This window comes from Pocillopora verrucosa, chromosome 5, assembly GCF_036669915.1.
Source record: "Pocillopora verrucosa isolate sample1 chromosome 5, ASM3666991v2, whole genome shotgun sequence".
In the NCBI taxonomy this organism is placed as follows: domain Eukaryota; kingdom Metazoa; phylum Cnidaria; class Anthozoa; order Scleractinia; family Pocilloporidae; genus Pocillopora; species Pocillopora verrucosa.
The window spans coordinates 9,425,882-9,452,216 of record NC_089316.1 but is presented as its reverse complement, the minus strand read 5'-3'; the positions used below and the strand labels follow the sequence as shown (position 1 = coordinate 9,452,216).

The 26,335-nt window shown below is 39.0% G+C and overlaps 3 protein-coding genes and 1 pseudogene across 5 annotated transcripts in view; 1 reads left to right on the top strand and 3 right to left on the bottom strand.

Annotated features, from left to right (window-relative positions):
• LOC131781893 (uncharacterized) overlaps positions 1–26,335 on the bottom strand; it is a 41,896-nt gene that overhangs the window by 2,636 nt on the left and 12,925 nt on the right. For 2 of the 3 annotated variants that reach the window (XM_066167077.1, XM_066167078.1), the window contains exons 4-15: positions 18,343–18,432; positions 17,964–18,247; positions 16,955–17,054; positions 15,260–15,724; positions 14,164–14,621; positions 13,243–13,957; positions 12,600–12,711; positions 11,536–11,785; positions 10,248–11,036; positions 8,584–9,817; positions 7,590–7,846; positions 6,574–6,835 (exon numbers count right to left, since the gene is read on the bottom strand). In XM_066167077.1, the coding sequence (XP_066023174.1) occupies positions 6,574–6,835; positions 7,590–7,846; positions 8,584–9,817; positions 10,248–11,036; positions 11,536–11,785; positions 12,600–12,711; positions 13,243–13,957; positions 14,164–14,621; positions 15,260–15,724; positions 16,955–17,054; positions 17,964–18,247; positions 18,343–18,432 (5,016 nt within the window). Of the gene's footprint in view, positions 1–1,424; positions 2,061–6,573; positions 6,836–7,589; positions 7,847–8,583; positions 9,818–10,247; positions 11,037–11,535; positions 11,786–12,599; positions 12,712–13,242; positions 13,958–14,163; positions 14,622–15,259; positions 15,725–16,954; positions 17,055–17,963; positions 18,248–18,342; positions 18,433–26,335 lie in introns of those variants that run through there. The other variant, XM_066167079.1, reaches the window with a different exon arrangement.
• Positions 368–3,418, top strand: LOC131778667 (uncharacterized). The gene is made up of 2 exons (XM_059095073.2): positions 368–1,553; positions 1,757–3,418. Exons 1-2 carry the CDS (start codon positions 1,345–1,347, stop codon positions 3,378–3,380), a joined length of 1,833 nt encoding a protein of 610 aa, XP_058951056.2. The 5' UTR covers positions 368–1,344; the 3' UTR covers positions 3,381–3,418.
• On the bottom strand, positions 3,441–6,534 carry LOC131773541 (uncharacterized). The gene has a single exon (XM_059089490.2). The coding sequence runs from the start codon at positions 5,524–5,526 to the stop codon at positions 4,027–4,029; it is 1,500 nt and encodes a 499-aa protein (XP_058945473.2). The 5' UTR covers positions 5,527–6,534; the 3' UTR covers positions 3,441–4,026.
• The window catches only part of LOC136281302 (uncharacterized), a 9,837-nt pseudogene continuing 2,595 nt past the window's right edge, over positions 19,094–26,335 (bottom strand).

Below are 26,335 nucleotides of genomic sequence, written 5' to 3'. Positions count from 1 at the left end.
TATGACGACAAGTGTTGATTGAGTTTTTAGTTGATAAGGAATGAATTAATGATCGAAAATGTTTACAAAAGTCCTCTAACTAAAAGTATACGTTGGATACTTAGCAGCTTTCTACTCAGTCTTGAACTCGGTTGTCAAACATCTCCGATTTCAAGAAAAGAGGATTTTGCAGGGAAGATCTGATATGGGTGGCCGATCCTCGCTAAACTGATAATATATGGCATCTAAATGGTTACCACTGGACCACAGAGCTAGTGGAATCGCATTTAAAATGCCACGAAGACATGTCTCTTCCAATACCTTCGCCAAACAGCCATAACTGGTATGTTCTGATAACGTGTTTTAATCGCAAGATACACACTTTGAAAAACCACTCAATCACCAGTGGAACTAAGGTCTAAATGGCAAAATACATTGGCTAATTTGAAAAGGAATCACTTTATAAGTAAAACAATTGAGTAAATGATAACAAGCCGTTAACAGAGTATTATGGTAATAGACTCAAACATCATACTCATGATGGCATTGCCTGCCTTAAGTCTCTCACGGTGAGGAGTTCGAAAGCTTCCCCGGGGCGCCAGGGTTCTTTTCCAAGGCTGATAGCAAAAATGATCGACAACCACCATGGTACTGCATTCCACGACTTCCGTAATTCGTACTTTACACTTGTTCAATTACGTTCTACATTCTAGTTTGACTTAAACTCTAATTTAAAGAGGGAGCCTCACCTCTAAGCCCTCATGGCTTCTTCAGACTTCCTCGCATTTTTAATTTTCCTATTTTATATTTCCCATGTATTATCTAAGCAAATTAGCTTTGTTCCCATTTAAATATGTAATAAAGGTAAACGATAAATAACAAATGAATTCTGTGAATTACTTCAAGCACTACAATTAAGAGCAAACCGTCAAGTTCAGCTTAAAAAGTGAACACACATTGGCGGCACCAAAGTACAATGGCACCAATAACACATAAGAATATCCTCTATGAGTGCTGTTCCATAATCGTTGAACAGAAATTCGCGAAACAACTTTTGCTATCATTCAATGAGAGGAGCAAATATTGCAATTAAAAATTTGCAATTAATAATTTATGGCTTTTCGGAGTAATTTTTGATTGGCTGGTGTAAATCAAAAATCAAAGTAATTACAACAGCCAATAATAATGAAGTTTCGCATCGTTATTAGTCAATGAAGTTTTAAAGGAAATACAGGCAAACTATTGAAATTGGGGCCAAACGACCGGTCACGATTTTTTTTTCGTTTGGCGTATGATTTGTTTCGCACATTCCCCATGTTCTAAACGAGTTGGGGATTGGGTCCGAATTGGGACCGCAAAGCATCTATGGATTGTTTGAAGGGACAGATTTTCCAAATCAATATGGCTGAAAGCGAGAGCAAAGCCAAACTAACTGTTAAACTAACTCAGGAAGATATTCCTGGGGCAAAACTTCCAAGGGATTCTGTTGAAAAATGTAGCGTTGTCCAGTTGAAGAGGTGGCTGCTTTGCAGAGGTGCAAAAACGACGGGAACAAAGAAAGCTTTAGTGTCGAGGTTCGTATCGAAGCTGGCAACTTTTAAACTAAGAACCTTTACACGCAATAAGTTATTTTTATTTATAACAACTTTATTTGTAATTATATGCCTTTTCAGAATTATTATTAAAATTTCCTAAGAGTAAAAATTTAATATAATCGAAATTTTCGAATTTAATAAAGTCCTCTCGTACTTATGAGTGCTCTAATTTTGACTTATAGAGTACACGACTACATCAAGCATGGATTTGATGTTAAATACTTGCGTGATCCGGATGGCGGCGTCAATTTGTTACGGAAAAAAGCTCAACTTGGCGTACTTGAGAATCAAGAGCCTGAAGTAAAGGATTCATTCCCAAAAGAAGGATTCCAACCAGATATAAAGGCACTACCAAAAATATCATTTGGAACTGTGTGGAGATTTATGATCGAAGGTGTAGAATGTAAAAAGCAGCTCTCCACTGCTAAGCCACTTGTTAAAGGATTCAACTTTTTTAAATCTGGTCATGTCCTGTACATAGGCCACCTACAACAAAATGGCAAGCACTACATCAAAAGCCAAGTCCTCCCATCTATGAAAAAGGACAAAGTTTATACATGCTACTTAGTTATTAGTTCACTTGGAAAGATGCTAAGAGCCCACTGCAAATGCCCTGCTGGCATAGATGGGAGATGTAACCATGTTGTATCAACACTTTTTGCTTTAGAAAACTATTGTAAAGTAAGGGAAAAACTGGATGAGTCTGATGAGTCATGCACCTCCAAACCATGCAAGTGGAATGTGCCACGAAAGAGAAAAGGTGCAATACAGCCCATAAATGAGATGACTTTTGTGAAGCACGACTACACGAAAGAGAAGAAGATACGTAAGCTTCATCACTCTCCAGTAAATGCAAACCAAAATGCTTGTCGCGATGAAAACAAGTCAAGGTTTTTTGAAATGATGAAGGAGTACCAGAGGGTATCAGGAAACACTGTAGCTTGGACACATATACTGCCTCAGGAAGTAAAGAAACTTCAGGATGTAAAGGATTCTCTGCTTTCACCAGTCAAATGTCATCCCGTGTCAGCAAAAGAGCTAAAAGAAAAGTTTGAAAAAGCAAAGAGAAATCTTATGGTTGATGATTTACAAAGGCAAGATATTGAGGAACAAACTAGAGGTCAATCAAACACTGAATTATGGCATTGCCACAGACAACCAAGGATTACTGCCACAAAATGTTACCGTGTAGCTGTACAGAGAGAAAGTACGTCCCCTACTAAGATAATTAAAGATATACTTGGTTACAACAAGGCCTATCAAAGTAAGTCAATGGAGGAAGGACTGAAAATGGAAGACCAGATTATCAATGATTACAAGCTTCTCAAGCAAAGTCAAGGAGATGAAGGCATAACAGTCTCAAAATGTGGGTTTTTTGTTTCAAAAGAACATGGTTACCTTGGTGCTAGCCCCGATGGCCTTGTACATGATCCATTAGCCTCTGATTCAGAGGGACTTATAGAAGTTAAGTATGTCCAGACATCAAAGGATGAAACACTAGAAAAGGCATTGTTACGCAAGAGCATTTGCAAAAAGAACAGTAATGCATTGAGATTAAATGACAAACACAAATACTTCTACCAAGTCCATCAGCAAATGTTTGTTACTGGAAGAAAGTGGACAGATTTTGTTGTAAAGGGTTCAGGCTGTGATTCACTGTTTTGTGAAAGAGTACATTTTTCAATAGACCGCTGGAAGTCTATTTTGCCCAAGCTAGAATCCTTTTTTAATGACTGGATTGTTCCAGAACTTGTGTATCCTAGAGTCAAGTATGGAATTCCTAAATTGAATGCTCGTTCAGTTTAAAACAGTCAAAATCAATGTGTTCATTTCAGTAAAAGTGTGTAATTTAAGAAAACTATACAATGAAATAGGCAAATCAAAATTTAATGGGAATTAGTGGTTTGCCCAAATTATGTTGCACACTTTTTAGTACTATCAGAGTGTAAACAATATATTTGTGAAGGTAGAATGGTTTTCAAAAGCCTGTGAAACACGTACTAAGTTTTGTACATGTTTAGTGCTTTTCTGCTTAAATGCTTTTGTTTCTATTGTTTAATACTGGCACTATTAGAAAGTAAATAGTATTAATTGTTTCACAGGTTTTTTAAAAACCACCCTATAGGTATTTGCTATAGCTAAGATTAGATAAACTTTGTCTTGAAAGAAACAGCGATCTGTTTTGTCTATACACATTAACTCAGTATTTTTATACATTGTACACAGTTATGTTCATATTTGACTGAGTAAAATATTTACTAACTACATGTGTAGTGTGCTTGGATTATTTTAATGACTTATAACCAGTCTGGTTACAGTCCAGTGGTATGATGGCAATATCATAATACATTATCAAACACTAGTTTATCAATGCTATTTTAATGCAAGGCAATAAAACATAAATCCATACCATTGTTAAGTATTAAAATGTTGCTTTATATTCACATAAATTTTAATTAATCAAAGGAGGGTAAAAATTAGAAAGTCCAGCCACTACAAATAACATATCAGATGCTATGGGGGCAAGAGTAATTGGAATTCGGTGGTCAAAGATGTGCCAATTCTTTATTCTCTCCATCAATCGCTCAACATGTACTCTCAAACTGGCAACAATCTTGTTGTGGTTGGTTTCTTCTTTTGAGAATTGTGTATCTTTAACCAAAAATGCTGGTCTAATCAGTTCTGCTCCCACAGAAGCAAGCTCATCAGTGCAGTTGAACCCTTTGTCTGCCATAACTTGATCATAAGGTTGTAACTTGTCCAACAGTCCACTTTGAGCTGTTATTTCCTTGTCAGAAGTTGAACCAGGAAATAGCTCACTGACAAAACATAAAGCACCACTGGGTGTTATACCAAGCAAGGCTTTCATCGTCGTTCTAGACTTGTATGACGAGTAGCAAGCAGATTGAGAATTAAGTGCTGAAGGTTTCTCCATCTCAAACTCTGTACAGTCCACAATAATGACACAGTCTGGATAGAAGGATTTGAAAATGTCAGGCATGTAGAGTTTGAGAACTTCCCTGGGTGGAATAGTAATAAGTGGCTCAAACTGTCCCCTCAGAAATCTCGTCCAGGCCCTTGAAACTTTGGATACAAGGGGTCTTGAGACACTAAACCGATGAGCAAGGTCCTTTTCCAGCAATCCAAGCCTTAATCTCACTTGTGTCAAAGTAAACTCTTGGAACTTGGTTAAACATCGAGGTCTGCCACACTGAATTCCTGGGTGCGTTCGTTCATGTTCATATTCAATATGCTCTGCTGCATCTTTAACCATGTCGAAACATATCAGCAGTGCATTATAGTCTGGTAAACCAGTATAAAAGGCAATGTCTTCAGCATTGTCTTTATATTTCTCAATATCGAAACGAAAGTTTTCAAGAGAGTGTCTTAGTCTTTTTGTTTCTTGCTCGAGTTTTAAGTTTGCCTCGAGTAGGTTTGCATTTTCTTCACTCAACTTGGCATTTTTCTCCAGCAGCTGATTCTTTTCATTTGTCAATTCACTGATGTCCTTTTTAAGCTTTTGCAACTCCTTTAACATTGTTTCGATTTCCAATCCTGTGAGAGATGTTTGTGTCTCACGATTGTTCTCATGTTCGACTGTCACTGATGCTTGTGCCATGTCTTTCTTTTCCTCCCTCTTCTTCTTTTTTGCTTCCTGAATTGCCAGATTTTCTTCGAAGCTGATGACTCTTTTTAGCTGTCGTCTAGTGCTTTCTGCCTTTTTCCAAGGAAATATAGTCGGCAGATGAGCTCGACTGAGTTTCTCGCCACCTTCGAAATGGTCTGAGCAAATTCGAGTATTTGTGGAGTCCAATTTTAGCGAATCATTCTTCAAAATGACTTTGTATTGCTTTCTGGTAAACTCATCTTTCGGTAATCTGTAGAAATGCAGATGTGAAGCGTTCCTAAAGCTGTTTGTACAGCCAGGAACGCAACAATTATAGTGAGGCATTTCAGAATTACTTTGTAAATATGACTCGTCTGTCCCTTCAATCAATCCATAGATGCTTTGCGGTCCCAACTCGAACCCAATCCCTGACTCGTTTAGAACATGGGGAATTGTGCGTGTTTCTAGACCAATCACAGACCGAAATAATGAAAATCAAAGCAGTGTGGGATTACTTTTTACACTGAGCTATGAATTACTCTATATCAAAATATCAATCAAACCACGAAAGCTCATCCAAACCGAAAAACGTGCAACCTCTTAAAAGCTATATTTAATGTAAGAAATATACTCCTTCAGCTAAGAACAGAGTTTCGTGAGAGAGATTCCTGAAATTTCGCAATTTTTTCTGGTTGCGTTCTGTTTCTTCGTTAATGTTTTCCTGGTCTGTAGCCATAGCTGCCGAAAAACTTTATTTTAATCTCAAAATGCGACAACAAAACAAAACAAAATTAACGAACAAAAATTCATATTTCCCAGGAAATGGTTCTCCTCCTAGTGATTGGAATTCGGAATGTTGATTTAATGAGAATAAAAACAAGAAGACCCTGAAGAAAAACGCCGAGGGAAAAGCCGCGGATCAACAACAAACTTAGCCGACATGAGAAGCAAGGTCCTGAATATAACCCAACCACAATGGTGAGAAGCAAGACTATGAAATATCACTCCAAGGAAAACTGCCATTATTTCAAAAAACCAAGACTAAAAAAGGAAGAAAACAAAATATGAAGGTGTAGTTTGTAGCTTATTTTATGATTATGCACGACCCGTGAAACGACAGCAATGGTACATTTCAAGTCACAAAAGACACTGGTGTGTTTTTCCAGCAGGGAAGTGGAAAGCTTAGTTCATTCTCACAGTTATCTCTGATAAAGATCAACTAACAAACCATTGTAGTGATTTAAGAGGAGATAACAGTTTGAGGGCTAACCCTTCGACGCACCTCTTGCTTTACATAGGAAACATAAGGCTTTCGAATTTCATTACGGGTGTTAATCGATCTTCATCATTTTCAAATTGAAAGGCACGTGACGTTTGCTTTTCCCTTTTTACCTTGTATGGGTTGAAGACTGACATAGTGTACTTCATGAATATGTCCCAGTACTAGTGGCTTGCTTTCCTCAACAGGACAATGAGGCCTGATGACTACATCATTTTGTAGACTGCTGACCACATGAATGCACGTTTTGAAGCAATTGGCTGCTGCACAGAGAATGAGGTGATCACCCCAAGCGCCATCTTGTTCCATATATGTTAGGTAATCAGCCCATGTTTCGTGGCCATGGACAAAGTGAAACAGATCTGTTCCATCCGCCTGTAAGAAGAGACAGCAATTTATACTTGAATTCCAAATAGCTTTTGAACAGGCCGAGTACAATTCAAGGAAATCTCCAGAGTAAACAACTTCTTTACAGTGGAGACTTCAGTGATAGCTTTTAACGCTTTCAACGCCGTGGGCAAACAGCAAGAGCTAAAACAAACATCATGTAAGTGTCCCACCACAAGAATCTAAATGGAAAGCAGCAGTTGCGTCTCAATATGACCGCTGACCCATTCGGTTACATACAGACTCGCCATGAACCTGTTGCAATTAAACATTAAGCCGTTTATAGGTACGATCACACCTCTAAGAAACGAGAATTTAACCAAACGCCACTATGCGACTAAAATGTAAACTAAGTCGGCAAATAGAGAAAACCAAAACATTCTGTTTAAGAAAAAATTATTTTAGACTAGTAAGAAAGACTAATAATGTTGACCTTATTCAGAGCCGGGTTAAACCGACGGTAGCTCATTGATTCTGAATTGATTCTGAAAGGACTGTATTATCGAGTTCTAAGAGAAGACACCTCACTGTCAAAGTGCCTCTCTCCACGAGTGGAGTTAAATTTGTGGAAACATTGTCAGGCCAACCTGAAAAAATGCTTGAAGATGTCTGGTGTGAAAGGGACTTCTGTCCCAGCAAGGACGAGTAGCACTTCATGTAACGGAGAGATAAATAGACACAGTGGCCAAAACTTCTGATCAACCTCTATTTGTTTTTACTTATGAGGATTACAGCAACTCACCAGTTTTGGGTTTTCTCTGAGGTACTGAACTAAAGACTGTCTCAACTGGCCATGTTGGATTTTGATTCCTTTGACGGTTTCTAGTTGTTCTGACAAGGCAAGGAACATGCAATTTCCTGACCCCTGATTGTCAGAAATTCTAAATCCCTTTTCTGATACAATCGTCGTTAACTCCTCTGTCAAGGTAACGCTGTTGTTAACAGTGCTTGCATAGAGTTGCATCCGCTGAAGATTCTGGAGGGTTCGCTCAAGCATCCCTAGAACCAAAATGATTTCAGGTTTGTTTCTGTGAATCATACAATGTAACTGGAAGAGAAAGTTTCAGTTATGACAGAGAAAAAAATCCATCATCACATTAAAGAACGAAGTTTCAGTTTAACGTGGATATTTTTTTAACCCACTGGGAACTCTTCTGGTATAGCCATTGCAAGCTGCGTGAAACTTGTATATGATCTGGCTCGGCGCCAAGCTCACTGCTAGTAAAGAAATATCCGCCCAAATCATGGCTGAGAGGGACACTCATCCAATCGGGTACTCGGATTTCGTTTTTTTATGGAGGGCACTACCCTCAAATGAACGAGATCTTTCCTTGTTTGCAGGACCATGTGCGGGAAAATATTTCATGAGAACACAAATTGATCCAAAATCTTCACTGACAGGAACAGGCTCTTCTTTCAGCTCAACCAAACAATGTCTTCTGATTCGAGAACGAGAAACAGTATCGGAATAAAAAGTCGAGGGTAATATCCTAGACTTGCTAGTTAACATTCTACATTGCAACGTTTTTTTTTTTTGCAAGGAAAGCAACAATTGCTTGGGAATAACCGGAGAAGATAAATGTTAACCTGACCTTATTCCACAAAATCTCTTTCATACTATGTTTTAGAAACCTATTTCAAGGTACAAGATGTATTCACATCAATGATAAAATAAGTTTGGAATACCACAACCAAAGACGAGTCTCCGGAAAGAAATATAAAAATCATCAACATACCTGTGCCATAAACTTTGTCCCACATCTTATCAACAAGAAGGTCACATTGTTTCTCCCAGCTGAACTGCTCTTCATAAGATGTCCTTAGTTGTTCAATCCCTTTAAGACGCTGCGATCTGTTCTTCTTTCGGACACCATCAATTGCCTCAGCCCACACTTTGGGGTCCTCAGAATCGACCACAAAAGATGTGCCGAATGGTACAGTGCGCAGTGCGTCTCCGAAACCCGAGTTTCCACTTACAAGAATGGGAAGACCAGCTGAAAAGGCTTCCAACGCGGTAAAGCCGAACCCTTCCGTTCGGGATGGCATGATACAGAGATCAACTTCACGAAAACAATCTTTCAATTTCTCCTTGCCTTGTGAAAACTTTCTCACTGTCAGCTGACGTCTAGAAATACCATTCTGCAGCAAATCTTTCGCAACTTCCTCCTGTTTGCCATCAGGTGCACCCACAAAGATCAGATGGTAGGAGTGGTCTTTCAGTTCAGCTATTGCTTTAACAGCGATATCATACCCCTTAAGAACGAAGTCCTCAGGGTCACCACGACCAAAGGTCAACACCCTAAACTTTACAGAGTCAAGTGAAGCATGATTTAGGGTAGAAAACTCTTTGAATGTTCCAGGAGTGAACGACATGATATCTTGCTGCTCCTCACACGAGCGGAGATAGGCAGTGTAAGCCTCCGTCAACTTGGGTCCTACCGCTAGAACTAGATTTGCCAATTTACACAAATCTACTTCGGCTGTAGTCTTCTCTTCTCCTCTGGCAATGGCTCTCGGATAGTTTTTGAACATTCCGAGCTCTTCAGGCGCAGTATGCACTACTTGTACCCACTGGCAATTATGGTACTTCCTAATGATTTGGGCTTGCTTACCTAACTTGGCTCCATGACCCAGGACCACGTCAATTATCAGGTCTTCCGGAGGGAAGCTTAACCAGTCAAGAGGGTCGTAGCCTGGACGTCTCTCTGCTTCTTTGATGACAATCTTGTGACTTTCTGCAGCTCTCTTCTCTTCTTCAGAACAAGCAAATTGTGGGACCAAGAGAGTTACTTCCACGTCGCTACGTTTGGCCATAAGGATGGCAAGGTGTCTGTTGATGGTGGACAAACCCCACCTTGATGAATTCCACTCACTGGCCAGAAGAGTAACTTTCAAAGTTTTGTCGCACTCTGCTGAGTGACCTCGTACTGATGCAACTTGTGAAGTTTTTGTCACTGACGGAGCCAAATCCTTTTGGATGATGACATCAAAACATCATTATAAAGGAAAAGTAAGTCATTTTCCAAGTACGGTATATAAAAATCGTTTTAACTGAAAAACGTACTTTTGTTAAAGAAAATTTATCTTCTTGTTTCCCTTCACGAAAGTATAAACCAGACAGAAGGAAAAGAACTGGTTGAATGCGTTCATACATGTTTTGAATCACCCAACAAAGTTAATTACGCAATTGTAAAACATACAACTTCATACAGTATTTCTATTGCTGGATTGCTTTAGGATCTATGACACTATCATATCTCAATCTGTACAAATATTTCCTAAATTGGGTATTCGGATTCATCCGACTGCCATCGCACAATGTTATCATATCTGCTATCATAATCTCTTCTTAATTAGTTTCCGTAACTACTTACGAAGATCTACCAAGAATGCTTCATACCTGGTTCAACAACCATTTCTCTTGTCCAGGAACTGTAAGTACTTTATTAGACATGCTTTCCATACAGATCAAATCCTGACCTTGTCTTAATTCGAGCAGGTGTAAGCAGTCTTCTTCTGTACAGGACAATTGGTTGTGGTTTGTGCACCTGCAACCTCCTTGCTGACAGTAAGGGCATTCAACACAAAATTCATGCTGCATTTTGCTCAAGTATGGGAACTCCTGTGACATCTTTTCTAAACTGCTCTCTATAAACAATCGCACACTTCTAGCAACCTCAGCCAAAGTTGAATTAGACACTGGAACTGCTTCATTTTTCATTCTTTGTCTCAAGAGGATTTTTATGAACTTCTTCTTGCAAATCATGATCATGTCATTAATGACGCGTCCTTCCAGAACAAGCCATACACCATTCTGGTAGAGCTTTGGAGGCTGTGATGATCCACTTGCACCACACCAAGCAACTGATTTTGAAACAAGGCGAGTAAAAAAACCATGCGGGACAAAGCCTTCTTGGAAATAAAGATACAAAGGACAAGGATCAGTAGATGATGGCTCAAATTTACAAAGCTCTTCAGGCGAGGACCTCAGCTGACATGGTACAAAGTACTGAACGTCAGCCGGAGATGGTGAGTATTTGGCAATCAAACAGAACTGCTCCATCATGTCCAAGATGTCTTCCTTGTTAACGCCTTGCTTAATAAGAGGGGAGAAAACGTGATCAACAAGCTCCATCTTAAGGACACCACTTGTCTCGAGTTCCAGCCAGTACTTGGAGTGCACAGGATCCTGAAACCACAAATTCCCTATTTAAAGTAAGTTCAATCTAAAAATCGTTCTTTAAAAATGCTCTATTTATTTTGCAGTGGACCAAAAACATCTCTCCTTTCCTCATTACTAAGGTTACAATGGGTGGGCAAAGTAGTTGGCTCGCCATCCCTTGGTAGGTGGACAGCATACGTCCACTCAACATGATTAAAAAAATCTTGTAATTCATCTCTAATTAGTTAATTGAATACCCCCCTTACCTCCCCACCCCCCAAACAATGTTGCATTATATTAGGGAGCATTTTGTTGATATCAGGCAATATTGAAATGGGAGAGGGGAAGACACATGAAAGTTATAGAGAAAACTCAAAATGTCGTAAAAGGTACCAACAACGTGAAAAAACGAACAAACAAACAGACAATCATATTACCACTTCTTTCGTAAAGCGCAAGTGAGAGGAAGGTAACAAGTCTTGTGATTTGTAATCATCTCGATGCATAATAGATTATTTTTTCCTACCCCTTTTTTGAATGCTGGGATGGTTATAAGCTTCTTAAATAGACTGATTAACCACTGCGCCTTCAGAATGACTGTACTGCGATGTTTCACAATCATTCCTAAGTCGTGATAGAAATTCAACATGGTGTAAAACTGTTCATCGTCTTCTATGAAACACTCATCCTTGGCATAAGTTTGAAGATGGAAAATATTCGCGTGGTATACATTGTCAGCTACCAAAGCTTCAATGACCTTTTCGAAGTTAAACCATCTAGAAATATAAAAAAAAATTTAATCAGTCCAAACTTACAAAATGTATACATCAGATAGCAAACTGCATGTAGCAAAGTTTGGAAATTTCTAAATGTAACTTTAGAATATGCCTTGATAACATGCCGAATTCGCTGCCTCTGTTAATTCAAATTTTTAATTTCTCTTTGAACAATAAACAACAAGCAATATCAGTAATTTATACTCTCAACTGCGTGATTGACGTTTTTAGGAGTCAGTTAAACTGATCATATGCAAATTGCCTTCTGGTTTGGTGTTACTCGAGGTTACGTTTTACAGTAAACCTGACTCTGGAGTGGAGCGAATTGGCGAAGTCAACAAAATTGTAAGCTTCTTTCACAGAAATGTCCCACAGTGAAAAAATTTCATCAATAAATCTGTTCCAGACCAAAGGTTAGAGGGGCTAGCCATTAACAGTCGCTTTTCTAGGTCTGCCATGACAAAGCAACTGGTGTGTTAGTTCCCATGGCGATGCCATGTGTTTGTATGAATAATCTTTCGTTTAACTTGAAAGGATTTTCTTCAAGTATGAGCCGCAAAAGTTCCCGTAAATCGTTTGTGGGAATTGGTAAATTATGCTCATAGTGTGAACATAGAATGGTAGGATGAAGTAGCGAATTCGCATGTAAGTAGCAAAAATAGTAGCAAACTCGAACGTAGCGAACTCGAACGTAGCGAACTCGACAAGTACCGGAGCCGGCTGTGAAAGTCACTCGTACGTTTCAATACAATTATTGTTAGAAAAAATGAGCTGAACATCTCTTGTGCTTATATTATTATACATCATACTTCACCTGACTGGTATCTTCTCTCCCATATAAGGTTCCTGTCGAAGAACTTCCAGGATTCTCGCTCGAAGAGCATGAATTCCATCGGCACTAGTGCCATCATTTTCTCCTTCTTGACCTTTCAATTATAAATCAAGTGAAAGAATTAGTGCTGTTGAGAGAAGCCAAGAAGGGGCACAGATTTCTCCTTGGACTTTCGATACAAGTTTGACGGCAACTAAGACCATGATCCCCAGTTTCGTATTCGGAAAAGTCTATTTCTGCTGCAGCACTTTGAGTCACTTCTTTGCAATGTATTGTAAATTTCACTAGTTAAAGGTAATTTGGTCAGCGAAAAAATTCGCTATGGTATTTACATATGCAATCCAGGTTAATACGACAAAAAAAATGAACAAGAGAAAATAGAGAAAATACATACTAAAAAAATCCAAGAATAAACGAAGTACCTACAAGGCGCCAACATCAAAAGTATACAATAATCCAGATTGGGACAAAATGATGCAAGACATAAAGTTTAGAAAAGCAACCGGTAAATCTCCAGTAAATCTTATCGACTTTATCTGACGATGAGTTTGTCTGTCCTCGATAGAAATCAAAGTAAAACCCAACCTCGTTCACACATTATGTTGGACCCAAACACCTGATTTACCTGCTTGAGGATTTCTTTGAAAATTAAAGAAATTCCAGAATTTTCGTGCGAATGATTGGTCTCCTTGAGTGTTATCAATGAAGAAGAATGGACGGATCACATGTTTTCCGTATTCCTTACTGGAAATCTCACGAAGTATCTTAGATGTAACATCCTTAGTATCTTCATATGGCTTGTCAGCATGGGTGCCGACGATGAACACTGGAGGTCGGAGATAGGACAGCACGTTAGGCGTTTCAACCATTTCTTCTCCTGTTGGTGTCATATTATGAACTGTCGCGAGCCACGACAGCAAATTCTCCAGATTGGTCTCCTTGTTCGGGTTCTCCAAAGTTACTTCATGAGTTCCCTGTCGTACACATGGCTGAGCTTGGGCATTCAGAGGCTTGCTAAGGTTGTGAACTACGATGTACACAGCTCTTGACGAAAGAAATACCGGGTGAGCAGCATAGTACACATGTTGACCCGCAAAATCCCACACATCTGCGGTTATCGTGGATCCTTTCTTGATGTTTACACTATCAGCATCCACACCTTCCAGGACCATGTCCTTTAAGAGTTCATCAGCATGTATTTTAACGGCACATGCATTAGGAAGTGCGGTGGCATTGATAGCAATTTTGAGCTTTGTGCTTAGATTATCTCCTTCGCGATTTTCGCCTAATGGCCTGGATTTGTCGGGACACTTAGTGGCCAAATCCTCGTACACGGAAACCTAACATTTTGAAATAAGGCGAAATATCAATACTGTGGATACCAAATTCCGATAGAAATTACATTGTTGATGCATTCCCATTCACACAGCCGATGTCGATATCTATTTCATTATGTTAAAACACTGAAATGAGTATTTAATGTGTAAATCTGTTTGAGATCATTCATAACAAATCGGGTTTCACAGTTAAAACATAGTTAACACACCTGATCGGCAACAACATGTTTTGCGTGCAATTCCCCTCCTGACTCCACGCTACGTTCTTCCTTGGGTAATGCCCCCACTGATTTCATTTCCGAGTCTTCCATCTCATCACGAACAATCATGTGATATCTTTCTCTCGCTAACAATTTTGCTACAAATGTTGTATATTCCAAACTTTCAGACAAACTTGACTCGTTCGCACAACTCGGAGTCCAGTTCTGGATTTGCTTCACTTCAATTTCAAACTTTGACGGCTCAATTTCGACTCCGTCCGTACTCTGTTCCTGGTAGTCAAATGGCAGACCTAGGAGAGTCTTCTTTAAACTTGTTTTACCGGCACGATCCTGGCCAACCAAAACTATGCGACCACGATAAACATTCACAAATCCATCTTTAAGGGCCTCCTCATAAACCAGTCTTGCGGGAGCTCCTTGCGCCAAAATTTCGGAAGGAGCTACAGCTGCAAGTGAGAGAAAAGGGAAATTTAATATTGCACTAATTGCCTATTGTAGAACAGTAAAGTGAGAAACAAAGAACATTTCTACAATACATCACGACCTTGTGAAAAGTGATACGTGAAACACGAGGAGCACATTACTGAAGAAAACTTCCATGAAAGTCATATCAACCGCCACAAGATTAAAGGTTTTTGATAGAAGAGAAAATTACTTTTTCAAAATTTCAGTTAAATCTGTCACATAAAACTTCCTCAACATTTTCTTGTTGTAAAATAAGGATGAAATTTTCCATCTTTCTTGCATAATCAGCCTTCAAGCCAGATTCTATTGTACCATTTTCAGCTTGAAATGCCTGCAAAAAGGTTTTTAAAGTTTTACAGTACACAAAAACTGCATTCAACAAAAAAAACCAGCCTGCTTCCAACGGTTAAGCCTGCTTCAAGTGCAGAACCAGAGGCTCTAACAACGGAAAGACAGGCTTGACCTACTTGAAGCTCTAATCTTTACAGAGAAATTCCTTCAAAAACTCTAAATTGAGATAAAAATCACCACAGCGCTAAAGACACACAATCCTTACTCCAAGATAACATTGTGCTCGAGTATGCAAAAGATTTATTGCCATACTTTTATATAACACTACCTGCGATGTCTACGAAGATCGTTCTTGTAGTCGTATGCACATGCTTCATAAGACTTCTGATCTCCTCTAGTGTGAACGGATTTCCTTCAACCAATAGTTTTTTAAGTTTAGGCAGTTCTCTAACCACATCAAGTCCCTTCAGTTGGTTATTTCTTAAGTCCAGCTCTTGAAGTCCTTCCAAACGTCTCATACTTTCAGGCAGAGAGGAAAGTCTGTTGTCGTTCACATATAAGCACGTCAGGTTTACCAATTGTAGAAAAATATCAGGTATCTCTGCCAAATTGTTGTGGCTCAGATTCAGCGTGTGAATATTTGCAACTGAAAGGTTCTGAAGGCTAACTAAAAGCATGGCTGCGAGAAAATCCAAGGGATTGCTGCCCAAATTTCTCTTACTCAGATCCACAGCTTTTTGTGTGACAGGCAACTCTCCGTCGATAACGAATCCGGCTGCAATTAAAAGATTCTCTACAAAAAAATGTATTAGAAAAAAACTAAACACCAAATGACAACTCCATGTCAGTCTCCCCTCTACATCTTAAATAATGCTTACACTTATTACACAAAACGTCTTTCTTGACGAACTATTCCTGGAAACCTTACTTAACAGGAAAGAAGTGCTGGAGTCTCATATTAGGAGAACTAAACACAACTTAGATAAATTGATATAACTGGTATAGAGAACAGGAGCAACCTAGTTTTGACACTAAGAACAAAAAGTCATACTCCCTTTTTCCTCTGGCAAACATAAAACTTTTTTCTGCCATTCCCAGTTTGTTTTCTTTTTTCCGGGGGGGGGGGGAGGGGGGGAATAATCACCGCTTGTTATCCAAGCACATGTTTCATAGAAACAGCCGCTACCACAACAGACATACAATTGTAATTCATCTATTTTTTTTTTCTTCTTTGATCTTAATAGAATTATAATTAACAACAGGTCTGCCAAATTATTTACGAATACTTGACTGCAGAAATAATGAGATTTCTGTCAAGGCCTATCCACTGAAAGTGTTCTCATTTCCATTAATGGAAAGAAGTGTTCGGCAATGGTCACTCTGCAGGAATGGCGTTAGTAGACTTTCTGAAGCTTTCGGAAATGCTTTTCGTTCAATGTCATGGCGCAAGCTCCAAGCTATCAACAAGTCTGGCTTCATGCAAGAGTGGAGTATGTGATATTTTACAAAGCATTCTCTATTACATTACAATATGTGGTTGCATATTTTCTTCCACCTGTGTCGTCTTTGGCCGACGCATACTAGGGAATTCTCCTTCAACCCAGGCACTCTTAATCCCCACGGCCGGTTGAATTGAAAGCACTCGTTGATACCGTGGGGATTAAGATTGCCGATTTTAACGATGTTTCGCCGATGCATAACTTTTTGCAAAAAGTAATGCATTGGTGAAACATTGAAAACTCTTGAACAAAAATTTATCTTTCAAATCAACACTCTTAATCCCCACGGTATCAACGAGCGCTTTTCATTCAACTAAGTTAGTCTTTTTTCTCGTCACCATATTCCTAGCAATAGCGTTGCTCCATTTTCTGTATAGAAACGCACATAAAACCTACAATTCCTCCAGTCGCTCTAACGAAGTGCTAGCGCTCGAAACGTCAGCTTTTAAGCTCTTTACGGTTGCCAACCTGCGTTATCAACTCACCTTACCCTTGAAGATCAATGAATAGCCAATTCTACTTACCTATTTCGAAGAAAAGGTCTACCACATTTTCGACTGTTAGTGTCGGCACTTCCATAAAAATCCTAACAAAATTGGTTCCACCTGCATAATCCTGAGCTTCCTGAAAGAACAAATTATAAAGTCGAAATCTCCCACCACAAAGTACCAGCGTGTGTGAGTTGCATTTCTGGAATAACTCCGAGTTAATTTTGGAAATAGAGGGAAAAGAAATGTAGTATTGTGAAGCACTGTTGTCATCAGTAGTTACTGTCCTTTAGACAACCTGAGCGTTGGTCATCATCAGAATTCAAGGAGAGGCTTTGGTAAAATGATGTATTTGTGCCTCCTGAAAACTGATTCATTACTTCTGCTGTGATGTCACTGACAGTGACACTCGCGTAACATGATTCCTTCGTCATTCATCACTTTTGATTTGTTGGTAAATTAACTCATTCTTTTCTGTCTTAAAATCAAAAAATTGTAAACAAGAATAGTTCATTCTAATAGGTCCGTTTGTTAATTCAATGTTGTGAAAAAGTTCCTTGCGTAGTGCCGATGTCCGATTGTTGATGTCTGCATGGTGGGCATGGTGTTCTTGACTTTGGTTGAAACAGCGGAAGTCCGCTGGATGCAAAATGCCTGATATAGTTGATATACGCGGTTTTGGTTACAAATAAGATTTTAAAAGACACGTAGGAAGTTCCCATGTTTTGGCGTTAATACGACAAGATACATATAGAGTCGTAGTGTAAATAGGCACTTACTAGAAATGCATTCTTTTCCATAAGATGCAACCCGATCAAACCCCGACCAATAAAATTACAAAATGATTTGATACCAAGGACATAATAAGAAATCACACAAAAATCATCTAAAGAGCTTCCATAAACCACCTCACTTTACCATCCTTTCTCAATCATGATTTGCATCTTTCTCTACAAAAACCATGAAAAAAAAGCCTGTCCTAAGTGATTTCATGTTTAGCACATGTAGTACAATGGCATCATACAAACATGATCACATTACTAACCTTAAAGGACACCTCCCTGCTAAATTCAAAATCTACTTTATTCCCCACAAGAGCTACAAAGACACATGGCCATGGCCAGACCTGTTGAGCGAGCCCGTCAACGAACTTCTTTGCTTTCTCAAATGAACGTCTCTTTGTTATGTCATACACAACAATAGCAGCGTGTTCCGAGTAATCAAAAGGATTAGGAACTTGGGTCAGAGTCGAAGTGGGCCATAACATACCAAATTTTAAGCGAGAGCACATGTGAGGCCACAGACGAACTGTTTTAACATGGCGGTGAACTAAAAGGACAAATGAACATAGATTAAACTTAGATCGCTGAACTATCAAAAAAATCATTTGATTACTTCCGTGCCCATTGTTAAATGTTTTTTACCTGTCGAAGGATGAGAGCGATAGGGAAAATGAAAATTTCTCATATGTCTGTACAGCGAGAAGAATTCGACATTTGGGGACAATCTTGTCTCTAAACAGAGGTAAAAAAAAGAAAGAATTAAAGAACTTGAACTCAAATTATAATGACTACTGTATTTTCGACATATTTTTTGTGATGTGATGAAAAGTGTAAAGGTCAGCAATAGAAATTACATACTTACACCTAAAAAGCTTACAACTTTTGGAAGAAGACATCAATCAACTATTGGCCTTAAATACACATTTCGTTAGTCATTGACGCAAAAAAATTCATTCATTTGCACTTAGCGTTGGTTCAATAAAGTCACAGTACATTCATTAGCGCCATACTAAACTTCATTTAAGCGAAGTAAACTTCAATAGTGCGTTTAATATATGGATGAACATTCAATAGCTTCAAGGTGCAATCTATAGCACCTTTGGACATTCGCACACATGGAATGTAACGTCAATAGCACGAACTGACGAAGCCTAGCATTTATGGACAATCTATCGTTGAAAATGGACTTTCATTAGAACAATTTCCATAATCCCTAAAATTCATTCGAGCAATTAACACAAACAATAATGTGAATAGAATAGTCGTTTTTTTAACACAGGAAAACAATAGCATGGTGCAAAACAACATTAACAAACATAGAGCAATCATTACAACTTGGAGAACGAAAGCATGTTCGCACACTCTGTAAAAAAATAAAAGTGTACTGAGTTATTTATCCTTCAATTTGCTCTCTGTTTAGACAACGAGGCAGGTATGTCTGCATAAAACGGAACCACTGTCCTCATTTAGCTGGGGTTATTGTTCCGATATTTCGCTGTCGCCTGGCTTCTTCGCTTGCGTTCATTTGTTGTTGCACGTCTGGGCGGCTAATATCTGTCTTAATGGCTGCCTCTAGCGCACTGATACCTTGTTCTACAATGTTGAGGAAAGGACTATATGGTGGCAGTTTCTTAAATTCTGTAATTTGCCCGGAATCAGCGGGGTTATGGTGAGCAGGTGTACCATCATATATAAATATGACGTTTTCATTAGGGTCGAGGTTCAGCCTTGTCTGAGCCAAGAAGTCACTGAACCTCTGCGCATTCATACCACCGATAGTTGATGGATAAGATACGAGGTCATTGGTTAAAGAAATGGCAAGTGCCACGGTAACATTTCGCCCTCTTTGCCCGCAAACTTAGCTGTACGTCCTCTCTCCGGTTCTGGCTCTTCCTTGGTTTCTAGCAGTCAATATATTGTAGCCGCATTCATCGATGAAAACACAGTGGTTCACCACGGCATGCCTCATAAACCAACAAGAGTAGTCGTATCGTTCATGGATCACATTTGGTCGATTTCTCTCAGCTGGTAGAGTTCTCGCTTGTTTCACTCAATACAGCATACCTTGCAAGGTCCTCGAGACCTGCGGTCGTGGATTTCATGCTTATTTCGCAAACGTTGGCGTAACTCTTGATTGATTTGTGACAGTGTCAGAAGGCAATTTTCATTGACGATGTCACTTAAAGATTCTTTCATTTCTTCATCGACGCGAACGTTGTTTTGTCCACCACGCGGTCTTTCTGCGATTCGTCCTTCTCTCGCATATCTTACTACGATACCTCTTGCAGTTAATTTATTCACTCCTATCGTGTCCGACACTGCGAGGACAGGCGGTGTACGCACTCGGATTGCGTTGCATCATGGTCGTAAAACGGAAAGTGAGTCATTTGCATCCTGTCGCGGTCGAGTGAACATCTCTGATGGCCGCGAGATAGCGTGAATAAACGTGGCTTGTAATGGCGATTCACTGTCTGTTGCCGTTCTTCCCAAAGTTAAAAAGTGTTATTCCTCCGTGAAAACTCGTTATTAGGGGGCAACTGAAGAGATTCAGAAAGAATCGAAACTGCAGCCTTGCCCAAGAATCTATTCATTTGGCGGCGGTTAAACTCACAGCCGATGGCAGTGTGAATAATATCAAATAGACTTTTTTACGGTTCCCGGCGCCATATTGGATTAGTAACCGCGCACACACGATAACGAGGCTAGCGTTAACCCGGCGGTTCTTTCAAACAGCTGATCTGCTGACATTTCACGTTCTAATGCACTTTTTAATGCGATTTCTCCCTTCAAAATGGTTCTTTAATAAAACAGTATGGAAATTTCGTCATTAGATGACATCCAGAAACTTGAAGCGAAAGATCTCAGGAAGATTTTAAATCTGATAAGATTTTAAAATCTGATTCAAAATCGACGGGCGGAATTAGAGCCGACTTAGTGTCGAAAATTTATGCTTTGCTGATTTAACACGTCCTTCCATGGAGTAGTGGAGAAAACTGAGAACTTCTTACAGATGTCCAGGACCTATAACAAAACCAGAGCGACTTCAAATACGAAGCAACTATGGAAAGGATTTCAGCCCTTGGATGGTCGAGCGATCTCCGTAATTTACCCGAGATGAATTTCATTTAGCTTTACGAATACCCCGTTGTTTCACGAGAATATCACCACATCGTGTTGAGAGGAACGCATTAAAGGAAGTACCACAGAAGCTGTTCAGTATGGCTTAGAAAGCGAGGCAAAAGCTGTAGCCCTCCAGGTAGAGGAGATTTGTTATTGCTGCTGTTGTTGATGTGGTACTTGTTGTTGTACCATATTCTTCAGTTAAAGTTGTTCCCATTTTGTTTACCAAGATGTATGTTAGTTTTCCATTTGTACATTGTAACTTATGGGAAAATATACACTAGAGCCTGTAGAACCACTTGATTATAACCCTTCTTTCTATCAACCCATGAGGGAAACTGTAACTAACAGATGTCATAATATTTTGAAACCCATCTGGCCTAGGACAACTTATGCTCGTGATACATTGAAAACCATTTCAGTTAACGACTCATGGTAATTTATTAGGTGGCAAGACAGCATTGAAAGAATCAGACCAAAATATTAGAAAATTTAAAAACTCCCAAAAGTGACTGATTCATGTAACTTCTCCCTATAATATCCAAACACTATCCAGCAAACAGATAATGATAATACTGAAAGTTACCAGGCAGAAGTTATCTTAATCTCACATCAAATTCTCATAACTTATTTACAAGTAAATGCGAAGCGACTAGAAAGGAGAATTAACAATCAGATCTTGGGTATTTAAGGGTTCAAGGAAGAGAACAGAAATGCTTCCTCTCAGCTACTGACCTCAACAATGCCAGTCCTTTACACACATTTAAGTTTCTGTCGGTGATAAACATTCTGTGAATTGATATTCCCATTCTTAGCACTCAGAGGCCTTCTGACACAAAGGTTTGCTATACTAGTTCTTATTGCATTGTGTTAACCAATGTTATGATGATATAATTTTGAGATGTAAAGAAGATACTTAAGAGAGGTGTCAGCATCCATCGAACAAATTTGAAATATTGTGGCAAGTGGCCCAAAATTCGTTTTCTCTCCTACTTTCATATTTTGTAGCCCAATATGTTCTAATAATTGTGGTGTAGTTTTTTTGTGAAAATTTGTTTTAGTTTTCGAGAAATAATTTTTTTCGTTCGACTGCTCAAATATGCAAATTTTCACCCTGAATATTACCCGAGTTGTGGGACCTCATGTAACGAATGTACTAGACCTACGGTATCTCTGTGAACATAATCCTTTGTTTTGTTATCTAAACTTAATCCCCTGTCGTCATTGAAGCTGGCAAAGAAATATTTATTTTTTGGTGAATATTTTTGTCCGACATACTTTCCTATGTCGAAAAGTAGCATCAAAACAAAGACAGTTTTAACAATGACCGATATGACAGAATCTACCGAGCTTCAAGCTTTTAAAAGACCAAAGGATGGTTATAAAGTTACTGTAAAAATTTCCTTGTGTATTTGTTTTGTTCTATCTTGAGACGAACGCAAAGTCCGGTAAAATTTACTTGATAGCGACTATGGAATATACATGGTGCGCCTACTTGTCGCCACCGTTAACTGGCATAAATCTCTACAATTTGTAAAAAAGTCTAACATAACACTCTTACCTTGTTTATATATGATTTTATTAGCCGTTTCGATTATTATATTTCGCCTGAGTATTACTTTTTGACAGGATCACAGGTTTTGCGTTGTGTTTTCCCCTCCCTCATTTATATCATAAGCTAGTCACGCAATAGTTGATACCGACACAAGTGAATATTTACCATGTATGAAGATTTTTGTTTACGTTGAATTGGAAATATTAAAATATGTGCTTTCTTCACTGATCGTTGTTTCAGCGGCAGCGAAGCAGTTGAAAGTGGGTTGTTCCTTCAACGCTACTGAAATTTTTAGTATTCAGACAGGCGAGCAAAGCGTGATGCTCTGGGAATAAAGACTTTCAGGGGCCTTTTACATGATATCCGAATGAGTTTTGTTCAAGAACGAGTTCATACCGGTTGCCACATAATATCCAATGTAAAATTCATTCGAAACGAGTCATTTCTGAGTGAGTTTATTGGGGTTTTCATTACAGAACGAAACACTCATTCCGGACGACCTTTTCTACCTGTACAATGTAAACGCGGCACGGCTCTCATATTTGTATGAATCCTCTGTAGGAGTGAGGGAAGCATTGAAAAAGACAGAGAAGGACATAAACACTTGTTTTTACAGGCTAATTGTTGGTACTCCCACACGGATAAGACTTAAGTACCTTTTATAATTTTAGAGCGGTCGTTTTCGAAATTCTAGGCACGCATCCCCGCCCTGTTATGTTAAGGGTCCTCCGATGTGATTTTTGGCGAAGAGAAACAAGTTTTGTCAGTGTCTAGTTGCTAGTGCGGAAGGGCCCTTTACCACCGTGTACATAATCACGCGTCCCCCTAGACGGCGGAAAGCCAACAAAGTGTTCAGACATTAGTTCAGAAAACTCCACCTCTGTCTGAATGTTTGGTAGCCTGTTGACCAATTCCCAATCGAAACTTAAGTCTGATGTCACGCGTAATTTTGCTAACAGTGGTAAGTAACCTACTTACCGAAGCCAGATTATACGAATTTTCCAGACATCTTGAGTACTATCTGTGATACACGCTTGCCAATTCCCCTATCGGCTTTTGGAATCGACTTAACCCTACCTTTACCATGGCCGAACATTTCTTTTGGCAGCCTACATCTGCTATTGGAACCGCGATTCCACCCAACACTGAGATTTGATCTGTGAGTGGGGCAATTTGTAAAATCATCGATATTTTTTGGCGTCTCGAAGATGCCGGTGTCCCAGTGGATTTGGACCCCCCTAGATTTGGACCTCCCGGTCCAAATCCGTTAACGGATTTGGAACCCCCAACAAAACTGAGTTAAAACATCATCCTTAACGTTCTAGTAAAAATGGATGATACTTTACGTTCCAATGCGTACTAAAGTATGTTTTTAATTCAAAACATGCGTATCGTTAATGCATACGAACTGGCATCCCGTCGGATGTTTCTTTTGACCAAGGGAAAATGGGCAAGAATTTAGTTTAATGTCTGGAGAGAGGTCGTTTTGAACGTTTTCCGCGATAGTCGAACACTGCTAGATTCAATGAGAGACAAACTTGTGACACTAATTTATTTTGTCATTGTTCAATGCCCGAGTGTTGGGACGACATGGTACAGTGCGAGTTGTGCGAGGAAAGGTTACACATGAGCTGCGAGGGATTTAAGACTGCCCCGGAGGACGAGTGGCTCTGCATTGTCTACAGATTGCCAGACTCTAGACGTCTTCGTAATTGTTAAGGTGTTATTTAGGATCCCTCAACAGTTAATAATCGTTAAAATTAGAAAATAAGATTGAGTTCGATGTCATAGTCTCCACTTTTGTTAAGACGTTGACATTAATGTTGATTTGCATCTGAAAATAAGCTGAGAGTTCCAATAGTTCAGAATAGAAACATTTTTACTTATCATAGGCTTTACGAACGACTTGTAATACGAGTAGTTTCTTCGTTCTTATTCAAAAACTGTTCAATGTTATTATTTTAGAAAATGAGACTGTGTTATTTCAGTGACTGGACGCAATAGTCTCCACTATTGTTATGACGTTTCGTACCAATGTTGATTCGCATCAGAAGAAGCAAAGATTTATTGTAACAATTTCAATAGTTCGAATGCAGTAGTTTGTTCACATCTAATTCTTGCGTATACTGTTCGACTCGCTATAATGAATGCGGTAGAATTGGAACGAAATGGCTGTTTTTTGTTTTTTTTTTACCTTTATTGAGGAAATGTTGTGTTGTGATTGAAAAGAGCATCGACAAAAAAGCTTGCAAATGGAATTAGTTACCAAATATGACACAAAGGATGCTTAAAAGGAAAGTTTGGTAGGGGGCTCCAAATCTGCGAAGGGGGGTCCATATCCGCTAGCGGATTTGGACACGGGGGGTCCAAATCCGCGGGGGGTCCAAATCCGCTGTGACACCGGCACGCGACAAAACAAGATCAACTTCATTTTCTGGATCTGAAAACTTGCAACTCCGCAAGTGACTTGAAATGTCTTTTTAACAATCACGCAAGGGAACGACTTGGTTCCACAAATTCCACCAGCGAACGATTTTACATGTTAGCATGTAAAATGAGACGCTTATAAAACAGTTCAGTTAGCAAAATCAGTATGTAGCTTGTCAATCAAATTGACTCTTGTAACCATACTTTGACCTAAGCTGGCAAAGGAATCATTGATGGATCTAGACATTTTAGTATTCTGAATGCAGTAATTCCTGAAATGTTTTTCTAGATGTCATGCAAAGAGGAAAAAAAAACACCTCTTTGGTATTTCGGAGGTTGACTCATCTTCGAATTTCTGTGTCACGCTTGTCACGCAACTGATATAATAAGATAGAGAAGATATATAAACTGGAGCTCAAATCTGGCTAGAATGTGGTAGAGCATAATTAACGTGATCATCGAAACAGCTAATAAAATCATAAATAAACAAGGTAAGAGTGTTATGTTAGAGTTTTTGCAAATTGTAGTGATTTATGCCAGTTAACGGTGGCGACAAGTAGGCGCACCATGTATATTCCATAGTCGCTATCAAGTAAATTTTGCCTGACTTTGAGTTCGTCTCAAGATAGAACAACACAAATACACGAGGAAATTTTCACAGTAACTTTATAACCATCCTTTGGTCTTTTAAAAGCTTGAAGCTCAGTAGATTCTGTCATATCGGTCATTGTTAAAACTGTCTTTGTTTTGATGCTACTTTTCGACCTAGGAAAAGTATGTCGGACAAAAATATTCACCAAAAAATAAATATTTCTTTGCCAGCTTCAATAGCGACAGGGGATTAAGTTTTGATGATAAAACAAAGGATTATGTTCACAGAAATACCGTAGGTCTAGTACATTGGTTACATGAGGTCCCACAACTCGGGTAATATTCAGGGTGAAAATTTGCATATTTGAGCAGTCGAACGAAAAAAATTATTTCTCGAAAACTAAAATAAATTTTCACAAAAAAACTACACCACAATTATTAGAACATATTGGGCTACAAAATATGAAAGTAGGAGGGAAAACAAATTTGGGTGACTTGCCGCTGTTTGTTTGATGCATGCTGACATTAGCTCTTAAGAAGTTGCCCCCTTATAGTCCATTTTTAAACATCGTGGAGCAGGCCATAAGCTCATTAAAAGCTGCCATAAAAGCCAACATAAGCCGCCCCGGGATACAGAGGGGAAAGGAACAACAGAGATGAAGCAAGACGACAAGGTATTCCACTTGGCCATTACCGGACGCAGTTATTGATGGAAGCACTTCAACGTAACGCTGGAACCATTACTGTAGCAAAATGTACGCAATGGTTTCGCTTCATGCAAACATATTTGCCACGTTGTATCAATAGAGAAGTAATAGAAGGATAAATGTCGTTTTAGGGAAAACATTTTTTCACGAACAAGTAAAGCGCCATCGATTGACTTTTTTCTCTTATCATTTATTTAAAACATGCAATTCATGTCCAGTCACCCCAGAGAATGTT

Excerpts from the sequence above, each read along its gene's own strand:
- LOC131773541 (XM_059089490.2), bottom strand. The coding sequence starts at position 5,526 with ATGCCTCACTATAATTGTTGCGTTCCTGGCTGTACAAACAGCTTTAGG.
- LOC131778667 (XM_059095073.2), top strand. The coding sequence starts at position 1,345 with ATGGATTGTTTGAAGGGACAGATTTTCCAAATCAATATGGCTGAAAGC. Across the intron at positions 1,554-1,756 it reads AAGAAAGCTTTAGTGTCGAG|AGTACACGACTACATCAAGC; the intron begins GTTCGTATCGAA and ends TTTGACTTATAG.